This window comes from Alosa alosa, chromosome 5 (assembly GCF_017589495.1).
Source record: "Alosa alosa isolate M-15738 ecotype Scorff River chromosome 5, AALO_Geno_1.1, whole genome shotgun sequence".
NCBI classification, from domain to species: domain Eukaryota; kingdom Metazoa; phylum Chordata; class Actinopteri; order Clupeiformes; family Clupeidae; genus Alosa; species Alosa alosa.
The window spans coordinates 25,544,368-25,571,316 of record NC_063193.1 but is presented as its reverse complement, the minus strand read 5'-3'; the positions used below and the strand labels follow the sequence as shown (position 1 = coordinate 25,571,316).

The window sequence follows — 26,949 nt, the reverse complement described above, 5'->3', positions numbered from 1 at the left end:
GCCTCAGCCCAGGTGCATATTCTGATGAACGCGGAGTGTGTGAGACATGATATTTACAGGGTGGACTGTGAACTGTGTGTGTGTGCGTGTGTGTGTGTAGGGGAGAGGGGGTGAAACCCCTAATTTAGTACTACAGACACACAGGAAGGCTCTTTTTTGTTTTTCTTTCTTTCCTTTTTTCTTTCTTTCTTTTTTTTTTTTTTTTTTTTTTTTGAGTTCTGGTGAAATCTGGAAGTGATAAATCCCGGCTGTGCTCGGGGCGCCTTGTCCCGGGAAAAAGGTTACCCAACAACCATCTGGACACAGAGCCCACAGAGAGACAGATGGGTCAGGGTTACCCTCCTCTAACAAACACACACACACACACACACACACTCACACATACACACTCACACACAGTTGAGTTAACATATAACATACAGAGACAAACACATACTTGCACACAAAAACAGACTTCAAATTAACATACAGCCCACCCACATATACACACATACACACACACACACACATATTGAATTTCCCCTTGGGGATCAATAAAGTATCTATCTATCTATCTATCTATCTATCTATATGGAATCATGTATATACACATACAGAAACACACACTTGAATTAACATATACACACATTCAAACACAGATGAATTAGCACATACTAGACCTGAATTACACACACAAATACTTCAACTGACTCTCTCTTGAATGAACATTTGCATACATGCAAACACATACACATACTCAAATACAAACCAAAGGACACAGCCACATGCATATGGGCTGTTGGGTAACCCTTTCTATGATTTGTTAAAGAATGCATACCCTTCCAGAAGAAGAAGAACTTCCAAAATCCAAATCCAAAGACAAATACACGTGCCGAAATATTATTATTATTGAACTGTGAATAGACCTCTCCAAAGCCATATAAAAAAGCAAAGTTTTAGACCTCCACATCCATAAGCACATTTTCACATTCACCTATATTCTTTATTATTTTATTTTAGATAACAATAAAAAAATATTATTATTGAACTATGAATAGACCTTAGACCTCTCCAAAGCCATAAGAGGTCCAGTTGGTAGATCTATAGACCAAAATCAACAGCAACCAAAAATAGGTCAGCACTCCCAAAGACAGTAAGTGCTGATGATAGATTCGCAATACTGTGTGGAGCCCAGTCTGACCTCTGGGAGAGCGATGATGACACAGCTCAGACTGCTGCTGACCTCACTCACGACCGACTCCTGACTCACGGGCAGGCTACATGGAGTCGATAGGCACTGATGAAAGCAGCACTGCAGGCCAGGCCAGCGCCGCAACTGTAATCTGACCTCAGTGCTGGTGGTGGTTCAACCCTGACTGCTCGGTCAGCAGAACTACAGGCATAGGTTTAGTTTGAGGTTGAGAGGGAGGTGATAGTGACCAGCAAGGTGTATAGACACAGGCTGGGTGACACAGACTGACCTGAGTGTGGTTATGGTTATGGTTATGGTTATAGCTATGATTATGGTTATGGGATTTGGCAGATACTTATGTCCAAAAATAGTTGGTTCTCTGCGAGTGTTTAATACTTCTATGATGTTTCGTAATACCTCTATAATAGCGTTACCCTCTATGTTCCTACAGTATAGTACAGTCTAATGGTATTTCTATAGTATGTCCCAAAACAATATACAGTATGATTCCTATAATATCTATAGGATTTCTATAAGATTACTGTAATATTTTGTTCCAAAATACTAAAAGAAACTTATTTTTCATAAGGGTATGTTCAGAACGTTCACTGACCCACTCAATTGCCCACTACAGCGAATCAGCCATTTTGTAGTGCTGCTTCTTGAATCATCAAAACTGCACATTTAAACCGAAATAATTGTATTCACCAGAGCCATATAGAGGTAGAGTTGTGACAATGGGTCAAAGATTGTTAAGGCGGAGCAAGATATTTCATCAGGAGAACCCGGATCGCACGGGGGGGGGGGGGGGGGGGGTCAAAATCCCCCTTTATGCTCCATTGAAGTCTATGGGCATAGCCCAGAATTTCACCACATATGCTAAGGTCTTGGTTCTATAGAGTTAGGAATGTGAATTTTGTGCACGTTTTCATGATCCTCAAACTCTTCTGAACATTTCAGGTAAATTTTTTGCATTTTTGAACATTCCAGTCTGGAAAAAATCGACCTTATATCAGGTGTGCGCCGAGTATTTATGCCGCTGCTGTTGGCCGGTTGCAACGTACGCTCATCAATACGTCATCGACACGCCTCTTTATGCAGACAGGATTCGATCCCCATTTCGCGCCCATAGACATGAACTACGACAAAGTATCTTGCCCCGCCTTAACAATCTTTGAATGGGTGTTCAAAATTCGTTAAGGTCACGTGGTTCATGTAAACTTCAAAAAGTTCCCGGAAGTGATTGACAATGGACTAGAATGCATTAAATAAGCTACTGTTCAATGAGAGACAGAGCCACAATTTTGGGTAATTGACAGACAATAAATGCATTGATATACAATATTTATAACACAGTGTAATTATTGTGTAAACTGTGTAGTTAGGCTATCCTACCATTACAACAATATTAAATTAAATTCCAGACCGTAGCCTGCTAAATATCGGAAGGTGACCTTTTTTTCTCCCTTTTACGTATGTGTCACTTAACATTAATATCTGCACAAAACCAAGACGGGAGATTCTTTAGAAAACACAATAGCACCCACCCCATAAGTGTAGCCTAGGCCTATCTAAATTATCGTTATGAAAAAAATTACCTACTTGACTCAAGAGCTGTAAACAGTGTTTTTGAGACTGCGTGTAGCCTACAAAAGCGCATGGAGATTTTAATTTTGCAACGAGAAACTGTAAGTCTAACATTAACTTGTTTGAGTTTTCTCCCCAACGTTTTCTCTGGTTGTTCTTCACTGATCTGAGATAATGAGCGAACTACCTTAAGTAGCTAGCGTCTGAGAATAAAAAAAAAGTTTAAAAGTTTTCTAACATCTCTCCAGTGTAGCTAATGGTGGGCATGTTAAGTTAACCGTAGCATTACCTACACAGTAACCCCATGGTAATGCGATGCGAGTGATCATAATAACATATAGGCCTAAGTAAGGGATAATGGACGACACGGTGGTCTGTTCACAGAAGTTAATGCACGGTCGAGGTTGTAAAACGGCCCCGACGCGGAGAGTTCAACTTCTGTGAACAGACCACCGTGGAGTCCATTATCCCGCTTATTCCACTGTTGCCACTTGCTTTGTGTTCATTTCCTGTTACAATTTAAACGTTTTAATCGCTAAAACTGTCTTGTTTGTAGAACTACTTTCTTCCGACACATATCAACTATTTCTCAATTTGCACGACAAACTGCCATTACTAGTTCTAAATGGGTAGTTGCTACGGCCAAAGGCCAGTCGTTAGTTCTATCTCTCCCGTTGTCAAGCGGGCGTATCCCAAGATTGTGATTAACTTTAGCTTTGAAACATCGCTATTTATACCTAGCCTGCTGTCATCCATCTAGCTAAAAGCCACCTCCGTCATATGCTACAATGTTACTATGTTCTGAACGTCTGCATTTTACAGCTCGGATGCAACGTGACGGTTCATTTACAGTAAACTTCACAACGTTCGGCGAATTAATATACAAGTGTGATGCGGCCAAAAAAATGGATCTACTTCATAGGTGTGCAAATAACATACGGTTAATGGTCGTTCTAAATTACATAGGACAATAGACCTCTCCAGAATAAGTCCCGCCTCCTAACTTCCGTATCCATCCAACCTTCAGTCGTCAAATGTCTATGGGAAATAACATGGCGTTTTGAAAGATCGGCCCATAGATTTCAAACTCTGTAGGTGACAAAGTACAAAAAGCTGCTGGGCAGATTGGCCTACACACTTCTGCCATCTAGTTTCCACTGGATTTTTTGATTTTCGGTGCCGTTTAAGTAGTATAGTCTATAGTATACTACTTAAAGGGCACCGACACACTGTCAGTTCTTGCTGTTCCTTACCGAGTAAAAAAAAAACAGCTGGCAACGTTAAAAACAGCTGTTCAGGTGGACTCATAGAATTGGAACTGTATATGAAATTTTGCGCTGAGCTTATTAAAATGGCGCCCTCAGAGCGTACTTCATGCCTATGACGTAACTGATCTATCTTGCTCCGCTCTAGAATCTTTGGCAGAAATATTGCTGTGCTGAGTTCTAAGAACAGAGAGTTCAAGATAAATGTTGTTGTGCTGAGTTCTAAGAACAGAGAGCACAAGTTAAGTGTGCACCCAGACAGACAGGAACTGCACCATGTTTGTGTGTGTGTGTGGGTGAGATAAGAGTATGTCACAATGAAGTCGCTATGTCTTGCTTCCTATTTTCTGTGTGCATCTGTACAATAAAATACACAGCTTTTGGGCTGCAGAGTCAGAGACTGATGGTGTGAGGAATTCTTCCTTACATTAGCAGGCTCTCCTCTTGGTACCAGAGTTTGTGGGCAAAGCCATACTACGTGTTGTGGTTCTTGTATCTATTTGTTGGGGTTAAATTCCCTGACAGTTACCAACAATGTTACAGTTTTTCTCAGTCGCTTTGGTGCTTTTCTCACATCACTATTAACATTTGCACAGCAGTTAGTGCAATTCTCAAAACAATTAGTGCAAACTGCAAAACCTAGTGGATGACCTGCAAAAGCACGTCACTTGCTCAAAATGGATAGTCCATTCCTCAAAAGCAGGTATTCATGTCAATGAAACTCTCAGTGTCATCAAAATGAGAAGTCTTGACACCATCGTTTATGAACAAGATAGTCAAATGGCTTTGTCATGTTTTCATTATGACAGTTCTCTCAGTGTTTTCCAATGCAAAAAAAGGTCAGAACTCGGTGACACTACCTGAACATGCTCAAGACAGCACTATACAGTACTTGTACAGCCATTCGAAAACTACAGTAAAGTTACACATTGCTGTAGTTAGGTGAGTAAGTGAGGACAAGACACTGAATACGTACATTTTTACTGTATGCTCTTTGCAATTCTACAGCTTTGTGACAGAATTTGATAACTAGTTCAACAATTTTGTATGTAATGACTCAAGCAATGAAATGAAGACTATTAGTTTTATTGGAAACGACTAAGTATATATACTTTTTTGATCCCTGTCGGTGAATTAGTGAAACACAAACAGCACACAGTGAACACACAGTGAGGTGAAGCACTAATCCCGGCGCAGTGAGCTGCCTGCTTCAACGGCGGCGCTCGGGGAGCAGTGAGGGGTTAGGTGCCTTGCTCAAGGGCACTTCAGTCGCGGCCCACTGGTCGGGGCTCGAACCGGCAACCCTCCGGTTACAAGTCCAGAGTGCTAACCAGTGGGCCACAGCTGCCCAATGACTATTCAGCATTCATAAGTATAGTTCATTTTGACTGACATGACATAAGCAAATGATAATGTTAAAAAATAGCAGAGAATTGTATGAAAGCATGTCCAAAAGCATTTGCAATTTGTTCAGAGGAAGGAGAAATTGCTACTATGATGTGCACAAATGACTAAATGTTGTGGAGGTTGAACTAATAGTTATGAGAATTTTCATTCTGATCTGAAAAAAGCACCAAAGCGACTGAGAAAAACTGTATTTGCACACCTATGAAGTAGATCCATTTTTTGGCCGTATCACACTTGTATAGCCTATTAATTCGCCGAACTCGTTGTGAAGTTTAAATGAACCGTCACGTTGCATCCCAGCTGTAAAATGCAGACGTTCAGAACATAGTAACATTGTAGCATATGACGGTGGCTTTTAGCTAGATGGATGACAGCAGGCTAGGTAAAATAGCGATGTTTCAAAGCTAAAGTTAATCACAATCTTGGGATACGCCCGCTTGACAACGGGAGAGATAGAACTAACGGCAGTTTTGTCCTGCAAGTTGAGAAGAAAGTAGTTCTACAAACAAGACAGTTTTAGCGATTAAAACGCTTAAATTGTAAAAGGAAATGAACACAACGCAAGTGGCAACAGTGGAATAAGCGGGATAATTGACTCCACGGTGGTCTGTTCACAGAAGTTAATGCACTACGAGGTTTATGGGCCGTTTATACGAGAACGATTGCGAATGAAGACGACAAAATATTTTATCATAAGTGCCTTTCGTTTACACGGTGACCCCGCCATCAGGGCTTGAAGACGCAAAAATCTGAAGACTCCTTCCAGAGAGTAGAGTTTTGAAGATGACCTGGGTTGCGTCTCCGTCTAAACGGCTAAACCAAAGATCCTTGATTACCTCTCTGGCTAAACTGTCAAATTAGAATGTCTGTGCGTGACGTACCGGGGTTCTATCACACCACCACTCAGCGGTCTGGAATGCATATCCAATCGAATATCACATTCTCTTGCGTCTTCATATAAACAAAGATTTCCCCCTGAGAATGCTCGTCTAAACGCGAATAAAAAAATGAAGACGAGACGCCACTTCTGCGTCTTCTCTTTTCATCGTCACCGTATAACGTAGCCTTAAACGGCCCTCCGCTTCGCGTCTGGGCTGTTTTACAACCTCGACCGTGCATTAACTTCTGTGAACAGACCACCATGTTGTCCATTATCCCTTACATAACCATTTGTGTAAGCAGAAATCAAAGATTCTAGAGCGCTACGCGCAAGATGGATTACTGGCTGGAAAATACGTTGGATATGTTGAAGTACGTTCTATGACTCTATGGGCGCCATTTTAATAAGCCCAGGTGTCGTCACAGATGCTGGCTACCGTGGGAATCCTATGGCGCTGATCCTAAAATGTTATCAATATTTGCTCTGTAAAGCTGTATGTTGAAATTACGAGAAACCCAATAGACCACACCATGTCTAGACCAGTTAAATACCGTATAAAGACAATGTCGAATTATTTCCGAGGGTAAATTAGGCTAGTGCACTGACATCTGTTAATTCACCAAAACTAAGTTCAATAGCCTATGTTGGGGATATAGCGTTACTGTAATTTCGTTACTTTATTGGGAAACGAAGTAGTCTAAAGGTAAATTTAAATTTCAGTAATTCGTTACAGTTACTGAATAACTGTAATGTCCATTCCTGCATTAGGCCTACTCACATTATCTGTCTATAGCCTAGCCTATTAACTTATTGTCTCCATGATTGCTTATTTAAAATATGGATTAGCCTTGATAGCCTAGGCTACATTATTTCATAGAGATGTGCTAGTGTAGGCCTACAGCACGCATTCTCTCCCTGCACCTCTCTCCCTCAAACGGGTTCAGCCTGCATCTCCCCTAAGCAAATCAAAACGGTGGCTCGTGCACTAACTGTTCATGCAGACTTCAACTGGCGCGGTAGCCTACACAACTTTGTTTAAAATTGATACATTCAAGTTGACTTTGCAAAGTTAGTATTATAGCCAATTTATCACAACGTTGTCTGCTGTGTTGTCAATCGCAAAAGCAAATTTATTCAAACGGCTAAGGAATTAACTGTAGCTTAATTTGTGGAGGTCGAAGAGAAAGCACCTGTTTGGCATAGGCCTACGCGTAACTTGGTCAGCCTAAAACAGGAACATTTTGGCGAGGGAATGAGCACGCAAGAAACACTTTTTAATTAAAGGTAGGCCTAATTTACAAAGACATAAAAAAATGGTGATAATATAACGTTAGCTAAGTTAGTTTACCTGCTAGCTAGCTTATCAGTAGGCTATACAGTCTCTCAATGGGAATTTATGTGATCTATTTACCAGTGCAATAGCTACTTCTGTCTAAATAATAGGCCTATTTACCTCTCCTTATTCAGTGTAAACTTGGAAAAAGACCAATCCGGCCTTTCACACTGTCAGTTCTTGCTGTTTATTATTGAGTAAAAAAAAAAAAAAACAGCCGGCAACGTTAAAAACAGCTGTTCAGGTGGACTCATAGAATTGGAACTGTACATGAAATTTTGCGCTGAGCTTATTAAAATGGCGCCCTCAGAGCGTACTTCATGCCTATGACGTAACTGATCTATCTTGCTCTAGAATCTTTAGAAATATTGTTGTGCTGAGTTCTAAGAACAGAGAGTTCAAGTTAAATGTTGTGCTGAGTTCTAAGAACAGAGAATACAAGTTAAGTGTGCACCCAGACAGACAGGAACTGCACCATGTTTGTGTGTGTGTGTGGGTGAGATAAGAGTATGTCACAATGAAGTCGCTATGTCTTGCTTCCAATTTTCTGTGTGCATCTGTACAATAAAATACACAGCTTTTGGGCTGCAGAGTCAGAGACTGATGGTGTGAGGAATTCTTCCTTACATTAGCAGGCTCTCCTCTTGGTACCAGAGTTTGTGGGCAAAGCCATACTACGTGTTGTGGTTCTTGTATCTATATGTTGGGGTTAAATTCCCTGACAGTTACCAACAATGTTAACAACAAACTCAGCTTCACTGCTGCAAACAAAGTTGGCTATATGCTTTGTCATATAACGAACCAGCTAGCCTTGTGATAACAAAATCTTTACCTTTTGTTAAGTCCACTGAAAGTTATCCACATATCAAACGATTAAATACACAGTTATGGAGGAATTGTTTTGGGGAAGCAGTGGCACTATATCCCACTTTTGCTGCCTTTAAGCCACTTAAATCCATAGCCTAGTTGACCATTGTGCATACGTTACAACTTGACGTGATGGTGAAGCTAAATGCCCAAGAAACGTCACGTCATAAAAGTTGTAGGCCTACTAAACGCAAAAACTTAATGACAGCTTGTTCGTGGTGGTGTAGTGCTGCCTAATTGAAATGGGATAGGCAAGGGGTATCTTATATTCGGCTATTACTTGTGGCACATTTATTGGGCTTTTAGCCTCTTTTAATTTATTTGATGAGGAACTGATAAAGACTGAGCAACAGAAAAGTCATAGTCGATACATAAATCGTTTATTATTATAATTAGGCTATTGATAGCCTACTATTACTTTACTACTATTACTGTTATTATTATTATTATTCGGATGAGGCAAAGGAATGTAAATCTGAGTCTGAAATGTTGGCTACAAACAGTCTATACTGCTGTAACTGCACTGCTGCTATTTTTAATTGTTAACTTCCGGGAACTATTTGAGGCTTCCACTAGCTGCCATTGTTGGAAAAAAATGGAACATTAGCGTCAATGGAGTTGTCGCAACTCTACCTTTATATGGCTCTGGTATTCACTATATGGTGCAGTACTCATGCTGCAAATTTGACTAAATGTTCAGAGTGAGGGGGCCATGTGGGTGGTGGTTGTTTTGGCATGCACTGCCCTGACTGATCTGTAATCTGATGCCACAGCATGCAGCTCCAACCTGCCTGTCTCTCTGCAGGTGCTGGCACTGCAGGCATAGACAGGTGAGGATGAAGGTGAGGAGACATGGCTGACTGATTATGATGACACAGATGGACCCAACCGTAGAACTGTAATATTATTCAGCGCCCAGCGGTTTCAACCTGCCTGTCTTTGAGTAGCTGCACTGTGGGTATAGATCGAAGGTGAGCGTGTCTGCAAGGTTGGCATAGATCAGGGATGATGGGTTCTGTGATGTGTGTGTGTGTGTGTGTGTGTGTGTGTGTGTGTGTGTGTGTGTGTGTGTGTGTGTGTGTGTGTGGCAGTGTACTGCTGTGAATCTCTTAGTCTGTCCGTCTGCGGTGTGGGCACAGATCAACAGATCAGGTGTGATGGGTGAGGAGAGGAGCGGAGAGCAGAGGTGTGGAGAGAGGACAGGCGGCAGGTGGATGGTGCAGGTGGCCCCCACGCTCACCTGGCCTGACTCTAGGATGGTAATGTGAACCTCCATCTCTGGTTCGTGCTTTAGAACCTGTCTGCGAGTGTGATTGTCTACTCTCTCCACCCGTGATATAGATTGAGGGTGAGTGGCTGACCTAGCTGTGTAACTATCTTTCATTCCCACTGCCGTACAGGCATAATAAACAAGGAAAAACAGACTGGCACCACCTGATCATTGCAGCCTAGCACATCTACAGTATGTCCTTTATGGATGTTTACTTATGATCCCACAAAAACCCAAATCCCTATGCGCCTCCAACTCTTGAGAATCTTTTTGTTTTGTTTTTTCAATTGCTTTTGAACTATTATCTCATCCTATGGTTAGTCCTATGGCTAACAGGCTTGTGCAAAATTCCAGAATTGGATTGAAAACTGGCTCTTAAAATTCCATTTCAATTCTTGAATTTCACTTGCATTTCAATTGAGGTAGCAAACAGGAAGCAGAATTGCAATTCGAATTGTGCACAACCCTGGTGGCTAATAATCAGTGTCTGCACTATGGGCACAGACTGAGGGCATAGAGAAGCAGCTCTGGCCTTGTGGCTGGTTTAGTAGTGTGGGTAGCCTGCTGAACTGGCTGTGGGTGGCAGTCAGGAGGGCACAGCTCTGAACCTGCTTGGCTGTGGGTTTCTGGGTAGCCTGACTGAACTGGCTGTGGGTGGCATTCAGGAGGGCACAGCTCTGAACCTGCTTGGCTGTGGGTTTCTGTGGGTTTCTGGGTAGCCTGACTGAACTGGCTGTGGGTGGCAGTCAGGAGGGCACAGCTCTGAACCTGCTTGGCTGTGGGTTTCTGTGGGTTTCTGGGTAGCCTGACTGAACTGGCTGTCGGTGGCAGTCAGGAGGGCACAGCTCTGAACCTGCTTGGCTGTGGGTTTCTGTGGGTTTCTGGGTAGCCTGACTGAACTGGCTGTGGGTGGCAGTCAGGAGGGCACAGCTCTGAACCTGCTTGGCTGTGGCACAGTTTCTGTGGGTTTCTGTGCCACAGGGCATGGAACAGTGAGGGCGTATGGAGAGAGGAGGCGGGTGCGATGGTTGGCGTGGTCAGTTGGTGTGGTTGTGGGAGGTCCAGACTGACCTGACTGGGGGTGGCAGTCCACGGTGTGGTTGTTGCACTCGCACGGCTGGCATCCCGAGCTGCTGAAGTGGAAGAAGCCTGGGTGGCAGTCGTCACACTTGGGCCCGTACACGCCGATCTTACACACGCACGTCCCAGAGCTGCCACAGAGAGACGGGAAATTAGGGAGAATTAGCCATCAAATGCAAACACACACATACACACACACACACACACACACAGACACACACACATACACACACACACACACACACACACACACACACACACACACAGACAAACACACAGACAGACACACACACACACACACACACACACACACGCAAACACACAGACAGACACACATACACACACACACACACTTCATATAGATTAAGAGACAACACAGAAATATCCACCAATCAATTAATAATTGCAGAAACACTCCAACTTAAAACACTGCTTGGAATTAGCACACAAACTATAACATTTGCACTCTCTCACTCTCTCTCTCTCGCTTTCTCTCTCTCATATGAATAAAAGTTTTCTTTGCAGGGAATCAAACGTATGCTGTATTCTCTTGCACTAATGCACACATGACCACACACACACACACACACACACACACACATACTCACCATCCACACACAGGAAGGTTTTCCAAATGCACAGACGCACTCTCTCTCTCACACACACACACACACACACACACACACATACTCACCATCCACACACAGGAAGGTTTTCCAAATGCACAGACGCACTCTCTCTCTCACACACACACACACACACACACACACACACACACACACACACACACACACACACCACGTCTTTAACCGCATACTTCCGTCACAGGGGAGCATGGAACATGGAGGTTAACCAGGAGGCACACGCTGTTCAAAGCTCGTCTGAACCTTTCATTTTTAATGTGACCAACTTTTCACACACTCACGCACACACACACTCAGGCACGCACATACACACACACACGCACGCACGCACACATGGGACGCATAAAGACAGCAAACCACCGGCCTTGTTAAATGGAACACATCTTTCACACATCCTCTGCTTTAGTCACATTTGTGAACCCGGAGACTGAAACAGAAAAGCCTGCAGTCAGTAGAGCACACCCCTAGCCTGGGTTTCCCCATGCTGCCGCACGCAATTTTATTCACGCTGCTAGGCAGCCTGGATTCCATGGACTTCGTTTTAACCTCAACGAAGGAACCAATCACAGAATGGAGGGGGGACAGCAAGACGATGACGACACACCGAAGTGGTTATGAGCTATGTACAGACGCATTTGATAGACATTCGTAGCGCCCAATAAACGGCTCTGGGCATTCGTAAACCATGTTTCAAATACGAGAAAATGAATGTGTAGTTCCCAGACCCCATCTCAATGAGATGAAGTTTGGCGTTAGCCAGGCTAGCACATCCCAGTATTCTTCCCTCCAAAACCATCTGCCATAACTGGCACCACTTAGTTGGAAACTGGTGGAGAGGAATGAAGCATTGACTGCTGAGTACAACTTGAGAGAAGACATACCGTATTTTCCGGACTATAAGTCGCACCGGAGTATAAGTTGCACCAGTCAAAAAATGTGTCATGAAGAGGAAAAAAATATAAATATATATGTGTTGCACCTGAGTCGCAGGACCAGCCAAACTATGAAAAAAAGTGCGACTTATAGTCCGGAAAATACGGTAGTTCAAATCTATGTCAAATCAAATCTTATTGTACAGTGTCCTTGGGTAACTTGAAAGGGGCTTTAAATAAAATGTATTATTATTATTATTATTATTATTATTATTACTATTATTATTATTATTATTATTATTATTATTATTAAATCAAACAGCCCTCAAACAACAAATAGACAGTTAGGTATTTGTTTAGATTTTCCTCTGCTTTTCCATATTCATAATGCTCTGTCTGTGCTTATTACTGCCATTTTTACCATCAGTGGCATTAGTACCATTTTGTTATGGCTTTATTAATGCTGTATGCTATATGTGCACAATCATGCAGAAAGAAATGAACACTGAATTGTATTCCATTGACAAAAAGAAAGCAGACAAATAAATGAACAGAGAGACAGACAGACAGAGAGACAGAATGAAAAAGGAAAAAAAGCCAGTGATGCAAAGAAAGAGAAGGCAGACAGACAGACAGACAGACAGACAAACACAGGGGCATACCGAGAGAGAAGCCGAGAGACAGTCAGGGAGGTAAACAGACAGTGAAGCAGACAGACAGACAGACAGACAGACAGAATGAAAAAAAGCAAAAAAAAAAAGAAAAGTGCAAAGAGAGAGAGTGAAGCAAACAGACAGACAGACAGACATACAGACAGACATAGGAATAGGCATACAGAGAGTGAAGCAGACAGACAGACAGACAGACATACAGACAGACATAGGAATAGGCATACAGAGAGTGAAGCAGACAGACAGACAGACAGACATACAGACAGACATAGGAATAGGCATACAGAGAGTGAAGCAGACAGACAGACAGACAGACATACAGACAGACATAGGAATAGGCATACAGAGAGTGAAGCAGACAGACGGAGGGAGACAGACAGACAACTGAGCTGATGGTGAATCCCCAGGTGGCAGAGCAGGCCGACAGGGACAGACTGGCCACCTGGAGAACAGCGTGCGGGCAGGAAACAGGAAGTTCAGGATTACATGCCGAGTGAGCTGGAGACAGAAGCAGCATGGGCTCGGCACGGCACACAGCACACTGCTGCCAATGCAGCACACAACACTACACTGCCATACCACTCTGCACCACACCATACAGCACCACACCACACTGCACCACACATCAGCACAACACCACACTGCACCACACATCAGCAAAGCACAGCACACCACACAACAGCACACCACACCGCACCACACCACACCATACAGCACCACACCACACTGCACCACACATCAGCACAACACCACACTTCACCACAAAACAGCACACCACCACACAACAGCACAGCACAGCACAGCACACCATACCACACTGCACCACACCACACCACACTGCACCACACAACAGCACATTACACCCCGCCATACCGCACTGCATCACACCATACTTCACCACACTGCCATACCACACTGCACCACCATAGAACACCGAACGCACCATACAGCAATGCACCATAGGGCACCACATCACATACAGACTGGACGAGGCTAGTCTTTCAGGGTTTGGAATCTAGGTGAATATTCTTCCTGAGTTGAGTATTTGTTCTATTTCTCATGTTTAGAGAGCCTTTCTTGAATGCAGATGTATTAGAAAGCAAAGCAGCTGATGGAGAGACCAAGACTGTTTCATAAAACATTTCATAAAAAGGCTACAGAACCTTAGTCTATTTCTTACTCTTTTTAAAGAGAGCATTCTGTTAGCGCCTGTCTAGGGAATATGTGAGAGGAGGCATAAGTGATAAGTGACTGGACTGGACAAACCTATTTGGAGTCTGGCCATTCATTCGTCATAAGGAGTCAAGGTCAACAGTTTCCCTGTAAATGCTCAAGAGTAAATGACCAGTCTTGCCAATAAGAGGTAAAGCACACTACAGAGGAACACTCTTGAACTCATTTGCTTCTGATCTGACACCAGCTGCTGCTAACTAACTAAAAGAAAGGGCTCAGAGAGTGTTGACAGTGTCCAGTTCAGTTTGGGGTTATTGGGTGAATATTTGCTTTAAGTTGGTTGTGCTGAAGGTTAGGGTAAGGGTTATGGTTAAGGGAGGTGCGAGGGGGTTTGACTAGGAGGGGTATGTCTGTGTGTTGTTTTTCTATCCAGACACAGCTTCAGTAGCCCAGCGTGTGCAGAATGTTCCAACCCCTCCCCCAGACCCCCACCTCCCGCCCACCACCGTCTCCCCAAACGGCCTCAGCCCCAGCCCCAGCCCCAGCTCTAGCCACCATCGGCCAGCCAGAAGCCTGGCCCCAGAGCTCCGACGTGATGGATGGCAGCAAGGGTGACGACACCCCAGAGACGCTTTTAAAAGCTCCGAAGCCCGGCGCTTAGATTACACCCACCATGAGCAAGGACAGGGAGGGAGAGGAGAGAGAGAGAGAGAGAGAGAGAGAAAGAGAGAGAGAGAGAGAGAGGAGGGAGAAAGAGGAGAGGAGAAGAGTGGGCTTTGCTTCTCTAACTGAGCAGGTGGTAGAGAGGGAGACAAAGACACAGAGAGGGATAGAGAGAGAGAGTGAGGAAGGGAAGGGAAGAGAAGAAAGGGCAAAGTGAGGGCAAGAGAGAGAAAAAGAGACAGAGAGAGAGAGAGAGAGAGAGGATGGAGGGATGAAACAAGAACAGGAAGACAAAGGACCAAAACAGCACAAAGACAAACGGAGGAGAGTTCAGTTTCTCAGTTCAGCACAAATAAAGGCCAGAGCTGCTACATATCAGAGGTCAAGAACCTGACAACGTGAAACTCGATCATCAGTGAGCCCATGGAGAACACTCGATTGGTCTCATGTCAACAGCCTGGCTCAGCTTCCTGATGGCTTCATGCTGACTCCCCTCCTTTACCCTCCTAATATCCTAACAACCCCAATGCCCAGCAGGAGAGAGAGAGAGGGGGAAAGAAAGAAAGAAAGAAAGAAAGAAAGAAAGAAAAGAGGAGAATGAAAGGAGAAGAGAGGAGTAAGCAGTGATAAGAGTGATGAGAGAAAGAAGAAAGGGAGAGAGAAAGAAAGAAAGAGAGAGAGAGAGAGAGAAAGAAAGAAAGATAGAGCCCCCCACAACTGGTGTAATAAACTCAGTGGAGAGGAGTGGAGGGGAGAGGAGAGGAGAGGAGAGGAGAGGGAAGGAAAGTAGAGGGGAGGAGAGGAGATGGGAAGAGAGGAGAGAAGAGGAGAGGGAAGGAAAGGAGAGGGCCTCAGTCCCCCTGTGGAGCAGCTGCCTCCACAAATCAATACCTGATGCCATGATAATGCAGCTGTGATTTGGTGCATGTGTGAATTATAGTGTGTCAGTGGGGGAGGGAGGTGTGTGTGTGTGTGTGCGTTGGTGTGTGTGTGTTTGCACACGCTCACGTGTGTGTGTCTGTGTGTGTACATGTGTGTCTTGGTTAAGGTGTGTGGCAGAGTGTGTTTACTGTATTTGTGTTGTGCTGCCATGCTGAAAACGGACACTAATAGAGGGACTGCTGGTTTGTGTGTGTGTGTGCGTGTGTGTCCACATTTCCATGTGCATCTGTGGGGCAGGGTGTTTCCCTCATCTTACATGAACACAAATACTGCTCTAAAAGGACTAAACCACTGTACGACCATCAGCAGAATCAGTATGCATGCTTTCCCCTGCCATAAACTTGCCTGCCATAAAACCACTGCACCCATTAAGCGTTTAGTGTGCAGGGAAATATACAGAGCTGAACCATCACAGCGGTCACCAGTGATTGCCTCAAAGGAAAGACAAAGGGAAGAAATAAAAACAATTGTGCCTTTGTTTAAGTTTATCTGTGTGTATGTCAATTGTGTGTGTGTGTGTCTGTCTGTCTGTCTGTGTGTGTAAGAGTGTGTCTGTGTGTGTCGGTGTCTGTGCCTATGTGTGTGTCTGTAAGAGTGTGTGTTTGCATATTTGAGTGGATGTGTGGGGGTGCCCGTCTTCTACTTCACCTTGCATTTTGTAAACATCATTCAGCTTATAGCAGCCTGAGTGCCACCCACCATTGCCAGTGATAGCCTGCCGTGCCAAGCATGATGCCAGTCTGGACTCCCAGCAGGGTAGTGCCACCTGCAGAGACGTCCCAGTGTGCCAGCCAGCAAGACAACTCAGTCCGACATGGAAATTATACTAAATTATACATTATTGACCTACTGAGGAAGGGCGTGTGTGTGTGTGTGTGCATGTGTGTGTGTGTGTGAGTGTGCGTGTGTCTTTGCGTGCATGCATGCCTGCGTGCGTGTGTGCATGTGTCACACATCATATGTGTGTGTGTCGGTCTGCATGAGAGAGTCAGAAATGAAGAGAAAGATAGAATGAGTTTTATGTACAAAGAAAAGAATAAAGCCATCCTTGTTCAAATGAATCAGGAAACAAAACAATGTGTAAAAAAGAGTAGGCCCTGATATTCTAAGTGCATTCTGACCCACTTTCATTTAAAAGTCCTTATATGGGTCACACATCACAACATAATTTCATCGCATCACAGTCAGATACCGATATCCAATGTGTCCTGATCAACCTTGTGGTTTTACCCTCCCATCCTCCCCCAAATGTTTTATGGGTTTGTGTGTGTGTGTGTGTGTGTGTGTGTGTGTGTGTGACGTAAGAGAGTCAGAAATGAAGAGAAAGATAGAATGAGTTTTATGTACAAAGAAAAGAATAAAGCCATCCTTGTTCAAATGAATCAGGAAACAAAACAATGTGTAAAAAGAGTAGGCCCTGATATTCTAAGTGCATTCTGACCCACTTTCATTTAAAAGTCCTTATATGGGTCACACATCACAACATAATTTCACTTCGCATCACAGTCAGATACCGATATCCAATGTGTCCTGATCAACCTTGTGGTTTTACCCTCCCATCCTCCCCCCAAATGTTTTATGGGTTTGTGTGTGTGTGTGTGTGTGTGTGTGTGTGTGTGTGTGTGTGTGCGCACGCGTGTGTGTATGCGCGCACGCGGCTGACTATGTGCAGCCAGCGTTAGTATGTATGTGTGCATGTGCACAAGCCGAATGAATCTGAGCGTTGCCATAGCAACCGGAGCGAGCGAGCGAGGGAGGGATGGCTGCTGGGAAGTGACTGTGACATACGACCCCTCAGCCTTTCACTCACTATCGCCGAGAAACCCCACGGGGGGGTTAGGAGACAGGGTGTGTGTGGGGGTGGGCAGAGGGCACTCTAGCGTTCAGCTGCCTCATATGCCTCCTATAGTGCCGTGAATGGCACACCAACCATCAGGCTGCAGTCATGCTGAGAGAGAGACAGAGAGAAAGAGAGAGAGAAAGAGAGAGATGAGGTCATGGGGAACTGGGGAGACTGACAGAAAAGGGCTGCAAAGGACCATCACATCAACATTCAAATGCTACGTTTCTGTTTCATATGCACGTGCTGCAGCTTTTGTGATTTCAGATGTGCATACACACACACACACATACACACACACACACACACACACACACACACACACACACACACACACACACACACATACATACACACACACACACACACACATTTAAGAGATGAATAAGTACGCCCCTCCCTTGCACACTCACACACACACAATTTCCTGTGTGCTTTATAGAAATATCAAGGTCAGACAATGATCAATCAGCTGGTTAGCAGCCCCCTAGACACCCACGCCCCAGCAGATTGCACACACACACACACACACAGACCAGCACACACACAAATACCCCCCCCCCACCACCACCACACACACACACACATATAGACATACAAAATAGAGGAGTCGCTTTGGTTGTGTTGTGTGTTTCCCTACAGACACTCTCCAAATTAGCCTTGGCTACCACGCAGCCCACCAGACTACTCTAAGCAATCAAATATTAATGCAATGATTTCTGCTCAATTCTGCTCCGCTGTTTGCCTTCTGTGACAGACAGCTACATCACTCATGGGCCTGTGGCCAAGCTCAGAGCCACACAGGAGCACAACGGCTGGCCAGCAGCACACTGCCACACAATGCTTTTATATGTGCAAACGCTCCCCATAGCTATCACTGCACCACCGCTATGAAGCTAACCATGCTAATGCTAGTCAGCCTTTTGAGGAAAGAAAAGTAAAACAAAATGGAAAGTATTTATTCATTGAACTGAAAATAGAATATCTAAATGTTGATGCATGAGCCTGTGTGGAGGGAGCACATGTTGGTTGCCCAGGCAATATTGTGAGGAGTGGGGAGGGGACTCATGAATGTTTCACGGAGCCTGCAGGCGGATCAGCTGCATGCTAACTAGGTCAGTGTTACACAACGGCTAGACCCTCCTCTGTTGCTGCTAGCTAGCACTGCTAGCGCTGCTGCTGCTGCCATGGCGATGCATCATCACCAACACCACCATCATGCATGCCTGCTGTTGTCATGGCAACCTCAGCGTCGGGCAACACTCACATCCCTCTAATGCAAAACAGACACCGACATGAATATCACAGCAACGGTTACAGGGGACTAATTTCGTCAATTACATAATGCAAAACACATTTGGACCCACGGCATGAAATGTACACTTCTGGAATTAAATAATTACATTGACCCTAATGGCTTTTTCTGTGTTAGCATTACTGAGCATTTAGGTGGCAAGAAGCGGGGTAGTCTTTCATCTGGAGGTGAGGCACACAATAGCTATACAGTAAAATAATGTGATATATTTATACAGTACTCTGCTGTAGGGCTGAATTATATAATACATGAGAAATAACAATAAAAAATGACCGTGTTTTATAAGACAGCTATGGAAATGATGGAGAGCTTTGTTGCACAAAGGACCATGGCCTAATGAACGTTTATTCAGGCTTAAAATGATAATTTGCCTCCCACAGACATAAAAGCCACTCGCAAGTCAATCAAACCTGCCACCAGCAAGCTGATCAATATATATCAGGCAAATCGAGGCTGCAAATCTAATTCCCACACAAGTACCTCGCTCAGGCTCGCACTGTTCCAAAAAGAACAGGCGATGAGGAAAGAGGAGAAAAAAGAAAGGAGAGGAGAGGGAAAAGAGGAGAGAGAGAGAAGAAGAAGCAGAGGTGGAAGAGGAGAAGAAGAGCTTTATCCTCTCTCCGCCCCCACATCGGAAGCGTACAGCAGCTCGGGCGGAGGAACGAGTGACAGTAGGCAGCGAGAGCAGCATGCCAGTGCAGCATAGCGCATCCTCATCCCTGCACAGCAACATTATGGCCATACATAAATCAGCAGCCACACAAAGGCCCGTCTGTTTCCGTTAAGCAAAGAGCGGTAAAGACTCTCTCTAGTGCTGCGGATGCATATACTTACTCTCCGCCGGCCTGCTGTTACAGTAACATCATGCCGGCTATAACACACGCTTGTGATGTGCTGCCGTTGGTCTAATTGATTTTTGAATTGATTTGAATTGATATTTTTCATGATTTGAATTTATATTTTTCATGAATAATGACAGTGTATGTGATATGGAAAAAGAACAGCATGTTCTTGCATTTGTGTGAGGCTGAGGTGTGTTGGTGTGTGTTTTTGTGTGTGTGTGTGTGTGCATGTGTTGGTGTGTGCGTGTGCGTGTGCGTGTGCGTGTGTTGGTGTGTGTTTGTGTGTGCATGTGCATGTGCATGTGTGATGATCAGCCAGAGACATGTGTGTGGGTGTCATTCCACAGGGAGGGTGGCTAATGTTCATTCCTGCATGGCTTTGCGCTGACATGAAAACACACCAGAAGACAAAGGAAGAGCATCATCTCTCCATCTCACTCTGTTGTCATGTGGCTAAGCCTGGGTAATGCTGCTGGTCTTGGAATTGGGGTTGTGCTGGGGTGGGGGTGGTTATCTATGACTGTCAGGGACCACATGGAGACTTGGGGAGACATTCGCTTGCTGGTTCCAACGTTAATCTTCAGCTTCATCTTTGACCTTAGTCTCTTCCATCTGCGTGTCAACGGCAGCCGGCAGCCTTTCAATGGTCTGGGAACAGCAGTGTTTCTGTAGGGGGGAGTCTTTTGAACAACCCCCACCCCCCACCCCAGATCTCTCCCCTGAGGCAAAGGGTGTGGGCCCAGACCCGATGCCTCGGGCCCAAGGGGGAAGCTGTGTGGTGGAGGTTTGGGGGGGGCAATCTACACAGATGATTAAAAGAGTAGTGTGAGTACTAAACAAAGGGTTACTGAACCTGCCAGTGATCATTGACTTGGGGTGAGGGGTTGGGGGAGGGGGGAGAAGGGGGTTGGCTAGATCTGTGGTCAGCAGGTAAGCAGGTAAGATGTTCTCCAAAGACCTAACATTTATTTTCTTCTTGCCACAACACTGACTCCCACCCACTCCCTTCGCTATTCCCCCTGTGCCTCATCCGGCTGCCGTGGTCCCTTTCCCTTCATGCTGCTAGCCCTGTTCTAAGCTAGGGACCAGAGGAGATCCGTGAGTCTTAGGCACCCCATGGCTCCGGTATTATCTCCTGTTTGTTTTGGGTCCCCCAGGGCGATCATTAGGCACAGACACAGTGGGAGGGGTGGGTGTATACATAAGGGTATACAGAAGGTGTGTGTGGGATGGTGGGGGTATTGTGTTTGTTGTGGAATACACACAAACATGTATAAGCATAAAATACACACACACACACACACATACACACACAACATACTGTAAGGCACTGTTGTATCGCAAAACGTTCTATATTACTCAGATTAGAGAGAATTTTGAGTCCAACTCTAATGACTCAAAGCTACCAATTTGTGATTGTCATATTATATAGATAGACATCTTCCCCAAGGCTTTTCATCTCTTATCCCTGATCTTTCAAAGGCCTTTAACCAGTCAGGGGTCCATTGACAGCCAATTTGGACATCAATCATTTATCATTCTCCAACAAAGGCCCATGTGTGATCAAATCTTATTTACATATAATTAGAATTTATGCAGGAACCATGACTTATAACACATCGACTCACAGGCAGGCTACACCAGACATGTTACTGAAGCGTTTTTATTCACAGAGCATCTGCTGTAACAATTAGCTTCCCCTGGACTGGCTACACCAGGCGTGATAGTGACGTGTACATTCTAAAAACATTTTAGTGCTACAATTGTGCATCCAGTGTAGCCTGGCTGCTATTCACATCCATTTTTTGTTGCTTTAGTATAATCTACATTTTATAATTCTTGAATTTCCCCTTGGGGATAAATAAAGTATCTATCTATCTATCTATCTATCTATCTATCTAATAATTTACATTTATGAAATGGGTTTTGTTGATTGACTAACAGCACCGCATAAACCATATTTCTTTTTTTTTTCTTTTTTGTGGTGAAACACGTACAACCTTGGCTGTGTCATTGACCTTGCCACAATGTTCTTAAAGAGTCTGCTGAAATCCCTGCTTCAACGCGGCCCTCCAAAAAGCCAATTACTTACTCATCCTCTGACAAAACAAGCCGAGTTCTCGGCATTCCTCAGACAGCAGGTGACTGCACTAATCCCACCCTGCCGTACCACTGCCGCTCACAACACAGTTTCAGCATGACAGACGCCAGGCAGAAATCCATTCCAGAGAGCGGTGGCAGGCAGCACCACACTGAGAAAGACCGAAAACTGCCTTGGAAAACTGTGTCTGTTTATCACTGCAGGTGTCAACCTGACATGTTTCACCCGCACCTGCACCTGCAACCACTCCCAGAAAAAAAAGACAGCTTCACTGAGAGTGTGTATTGTGAGGGGTCTGAAACCCGGCTAATCTGTGTTAATCTGACAGATTACCTACTGGGAGAGGCAAAGAGAGAGAGGGGAGAGCTAGTCTGGGGGGGAGTGGGGTTAGGAGAGTCTCTCGACTCAGACAGTCTGAGAAGGATCACATTAGTGTTGCTGGAGGAATGTGCTAAAACCTTCACAAAACACGAGGATAACTGTGTTTCATAACACGTCCTGTCTTCAATCCTATTTCGCATATTCAGAAGGTTTTTATACAAAATGTCCTTCCTAGATCTCATTCGACGCATTCCTTACAAAAAATATTATGGGTAAAGTTAATACAACTTCCCTTTATTTCCTCTGTGTGTGTGTGTGTGTGTGTGTGTGTGTGTGTGTGTGTGTGTGTAATCTCCCCCTTAGCAGCTGACTCAGAAGGGGACCAGAGTACCCCATGATGTAACACCAGCATTGCCCTTTGAATACATCAATGATGAACCCAGTTACTCCTAACCCTAAACAGCAGTGTGAATTCACCACTACACCTCTATTCAGAATCCATCAGTTCAAGGTATACGGTTCATGCAGGCCTAACTACTTCTTCTGTGGTGTCAGTTAACATTTACAAGCATTTATTTGCAGATGCGTTCATCCAAATTGACAAATAATTCAGATGTGCATTTTCATTAGTAGCCTATGTATGCTCCCTGGAAATGCAACCGCGTTGTTAGTGTGGGTAAAAGATGCAAGATGGCCCTACAGCTAAAACTAAGAGAAATTAATAGGAAAAGAATGATTCCAGAAATGGACAAAATTATGTTAATCAGAGAAATCTGATTCTGCACAACTGGGCAGAGGATGGCATGAGAAAAGCAACACAAGAATTTTCTTCACATCAAAGACTGTTGCATCTTCCAAGTCTTACAAAGGCATCTTAACAGGAAGTGAGAGAAGCCGACTTCGCTGCACTTAGCATTCCTTACAGACCCAAAATACTACTGCTATTTTCAGGAAAACCAACACAGCTTCTCTCTCTCTCTCTCTCTTTCTCTTTCTGTCTCTGTCTGTGTGTGTGTGTGTGTGTGTGTGTGTGTGTGTGTGTGTGTGTGTGTGTGTGTGTGAGAGAGAGAGAGTATATGAGCGTGTCCTTCCACCACTCATAAAATCCCACTCAACCTGTCAAACTGCGGCGTTTAATTTCAAAACAAGCATCCAAGTTTTCAAAAGCCACAGTTTGAAAGCCCCAAAAAATGCAAATGAAAAGTATTTTTGAGACAATATACGCAGAGCCAATGCCAGTGCTTTATAGCGCACCAAAAGCAGCCAATGATCTGAAGCTCTCTGACAGCTAAACGAGGAAGCCTAACAGTAACATTGAGGAGCAAGGACTTTTGGGGAAACTGGAGGAGAATTGCCTGCAGGCTAAATGGGAGAGACAGGCACCAGCAGCGCAGCAAAGACCCACTTTTGATCCCATTCAGAAAAAGTGTCCTCACCCGCAGAACAATTATAGTTTTTAATTGCACCCGTTAAGACCATTCAAGGCTTCGCTTTTGAGCGGCCTCTTCTGTAGGCCTGACTTCATTATATGTTATACAAACATTTACAGCCTAATATGCATTCATGCACTTTTAACAGTGTGGGGGCAGAGTGGGTCTCACTTGGCCACAACTGGGAGGCTCAAAGATCATTTCAGGACAAAGGGATGCCAGTACTCCATATAGCCACTCGATGTAATCAGTCTCACGTGGTAATGTAAAGGATAGTACAATATCATACAGTGTGTCACAAGAATCCTGCCGTGTTGATTTATATGCTCACGCTTGTGCATCAACAATAACAAAACAAAAACTACTTTTCCCACAATGCAATGCCAGCATGATGGCCTCTCACCTGTCACACAACTCGTTGATGGCGCCGAACGAGTCACAGCCGCAGGGCAGGCAGCCGCTGGTGCCGTTAGTGAAGTGGGCCTCCTCGCACTCCTCGCATTGCAGACCGGCGTAGCCCGGCAGGCACAGGCACTGGCCCGTGGAGGGGTCACAGTCCTCGGGGTCATGCACGCCCTCACCGCTGCAGTTACACACCAGCTCTGGGGGTAGTGACAGAGACACGGTCAGTTTTAAACACACATTCATGCTCAACACACACACACACACACAAACACACACACACACACGCACACACACACACACACACACACGCAAACGCACACTTGTTCACACAAGTGGCAACACACATACACCTACGCACACACTAATGTAAGCACGCAAACACACACACACACATGCACAAACACACACCCATGCATACATATTCATGCACACACACAGACAGTCACTCAGTCTCTCTCTTTCTCTGTCACTCTTTCTCCCTCTCTCTCTCTCTCTCTCACACACACACCCATTCTTGCTCCATGCATCCATTACTTTCAGCACTGCAGTTCCCTAATTACCTCCGAGAGTTAGAGACTGAGAATAGAGAGAGAGACGAGGTGAAAGAAAGAGCACAGCAATGACAAAGACACGGATAGATACTGTAGATGGACGGAGACAGCAGAGTTAAAAATGCAACACATTCACTACCCTCCACTTCCCCTTAAGGCAGTGGAGCTGTAACATAATGCTGACAATGAGCTGGGTAAAGAGAAAACTGAGATCTTGTCTGGGGGCATAATAGAACAACGGAGCACACCGGGCTGTAAATGTCAATCGCACTTCCCACTGCAGTTGTTTTGGCTTTGTCAAGAGGGGGTGACAGAGAGAGAGAGAGCAAGAGAGAGAGCAAGAGAGAGAGAGAGAGAGAGAGAGAGAGAGAGGCACAGACAGACAGAGAGATGGATACAAAAAGATATACACACAGAAAATGACTCAGCCTCTCCTCTCCACTGCAGTTCTGCTGGCCCAAGTACACCCACTACAATGTGGCACATCACTAGCAGAATAATAGACAGGCAGCTATAAGCTTGATGTGTACGCCTCCTACTCCTGATGTACAAGAGGTTATTTACCAATAACACTGTCAGGAATGTGTGCCTACGCAGGATTGTATACATATATTATAAGCTTGTTACATCTATGTAATACAAACTTGTACACATAGCATGTTATATGTTAAAACACTGAGAAAGAAACTACCTGTGCAAGAGTGCATGCACATGGAGAATAAACTATCACAGGAAGACCATTACAAAAGCCAAGATTGTTCTGTTGGTGGATCCCTAATATGAAAGCCCTTTCTTGGGTCATCTTAACTCTGATGTCACAAAAAAACTTCATCAGACTTTTGATGGACTGTTCATTTAAGACTAACACCCTTCTCAGGAATCCAATTAAGATGCAGGGGGACTGTGTGAATCTAGAATGCCCCTTATCTGAAAGGCTACATCCCCCATAATCCTCTATTATAACTGCATTACCCATAATCCATCAATACTAAGCTGCATAATCCTCATGCCCATCAGCCCTTCCGAGATTGACCGATATAAACATGAATCTATGTAAATAGATTTAAGAGGGAAGGACTCTTTGTAAACAGTCTAGTCTTATTGTTTCGGTAAACAGTGGAGACAATGAGACCTGCAGCCAACATACCAGCAAGGTTATCATGGCCAGAAAAAAACAAAAATATCTCATCAACTGCATCTGATAAACCTGCTCGACTAGATCAAAGGCATATATTTACACATACACTTATCATAATAAAAATGGTGGAAAGTCATCTGTTGATTTAATGCTACAGGCAACATGAGAGTCCCAAACATGTATTGTACAAGAGATAGCCACTGGATGAAATGTGTGAAGCACATGTGTGTTTGTATGAAATGAGAGCTCGAAAGAAAGGAAAAGATGGGAGGGAGAGAGAGAGAGAGGTGGAGAGGGAGGGAGGGAGGAAGTATAGCTGAATAAATGAAAAAGATTTTAGACCAATAGCGGCAAAATATTGGGACATTGGTCGGCAACCATGCCAGTGGGCCGACAGTGGTCCGCCAGCCTCTTGCTATCTGGGATAGCTAACAATATTGGAGTAGCCTACAACACAGTGCCCCCTTAGACCTGATGAATGAAGCATTAACCAAACCTTATGATATATTAAATTACAGTTGATTTTTCCCGAGTATATGAGCAACAGTGACCACCAGACATGTGGTCACCATAATCTCCCAAACAGTGCTAAGGGGGAAAAAAAGAAAGGTAACCCTTCCTAGCATTGCTCTGACACCTGGGGTCAAGTCAGAAAATGAACGCTGGTCTAAGCGACAGCCATCAGCTTTAGTACGGGAATGAAATCGATAACTGAGAACAATTTCAGGCATTGGGTCAGGGAAGCTTGACTGTCAAACAGAACAACAAAAGGTTGCCCAATCAGGTTGCACTACAAGCCCAGCACATTTACATTAAGAGTCTGTGATGTGTCCTAACAGTAAATATATCCTGTGTTGGGAATGCTTATAGTTCAGCTTCATATCTACAGACTCATTTGGAGTTTGCTCCATGAGCTTTTTACTGCACTTTACTGGAATAGACTGTTTTCCACATCAACCTCGAGAAACACCTTTTTTTCCCTTTCAGAGTGTAAGTGCCATATGGTTTCCTCATGAGTGCAGGTCCATCCCACAGGCACCTCTAGGGGGAAGGCACAATAGAGGAGACCAACATGGGGACTGTTTTCAGTCAACAATGAACATCATCATAAAACACCTCTCATCCAGATCATCTCTGCTACTCCAAAAGGATTTAATGAGAGTGGAGCTGGCCAAATACAT

General features: G+C 44.4%; 1 protein-coding gene across 1 annotated transcript in view; it reads right to left on the bottom strand.

Annotated features, from left to right (window-relative positions):
- si:ch211-158d24.2 (multiple epidermal growth factor-like domains protein 9) overlaps positions 1–26,949 on the bottom strand; it is a 44,433-nt gene that overhangs the window by 16,249 nt on the left and 1,235 nt on the right. Inside the window, exons 2-3 of the mRNA XM_048243737.1 lie at positions 24,078–24,276; positions 10,852–10,991 (exon numbers count right to left, since the gene is read on the bottom strand). Coding sequence (XP_048099694.1) covers positions 10,852–10,991; positions 24,078–24,276 — 339 coding nt within the window. The remainder of the gene's footprint in view (positions 1–10,851; positions 10,992–24,077; positions 24,277–26,949) is intronic.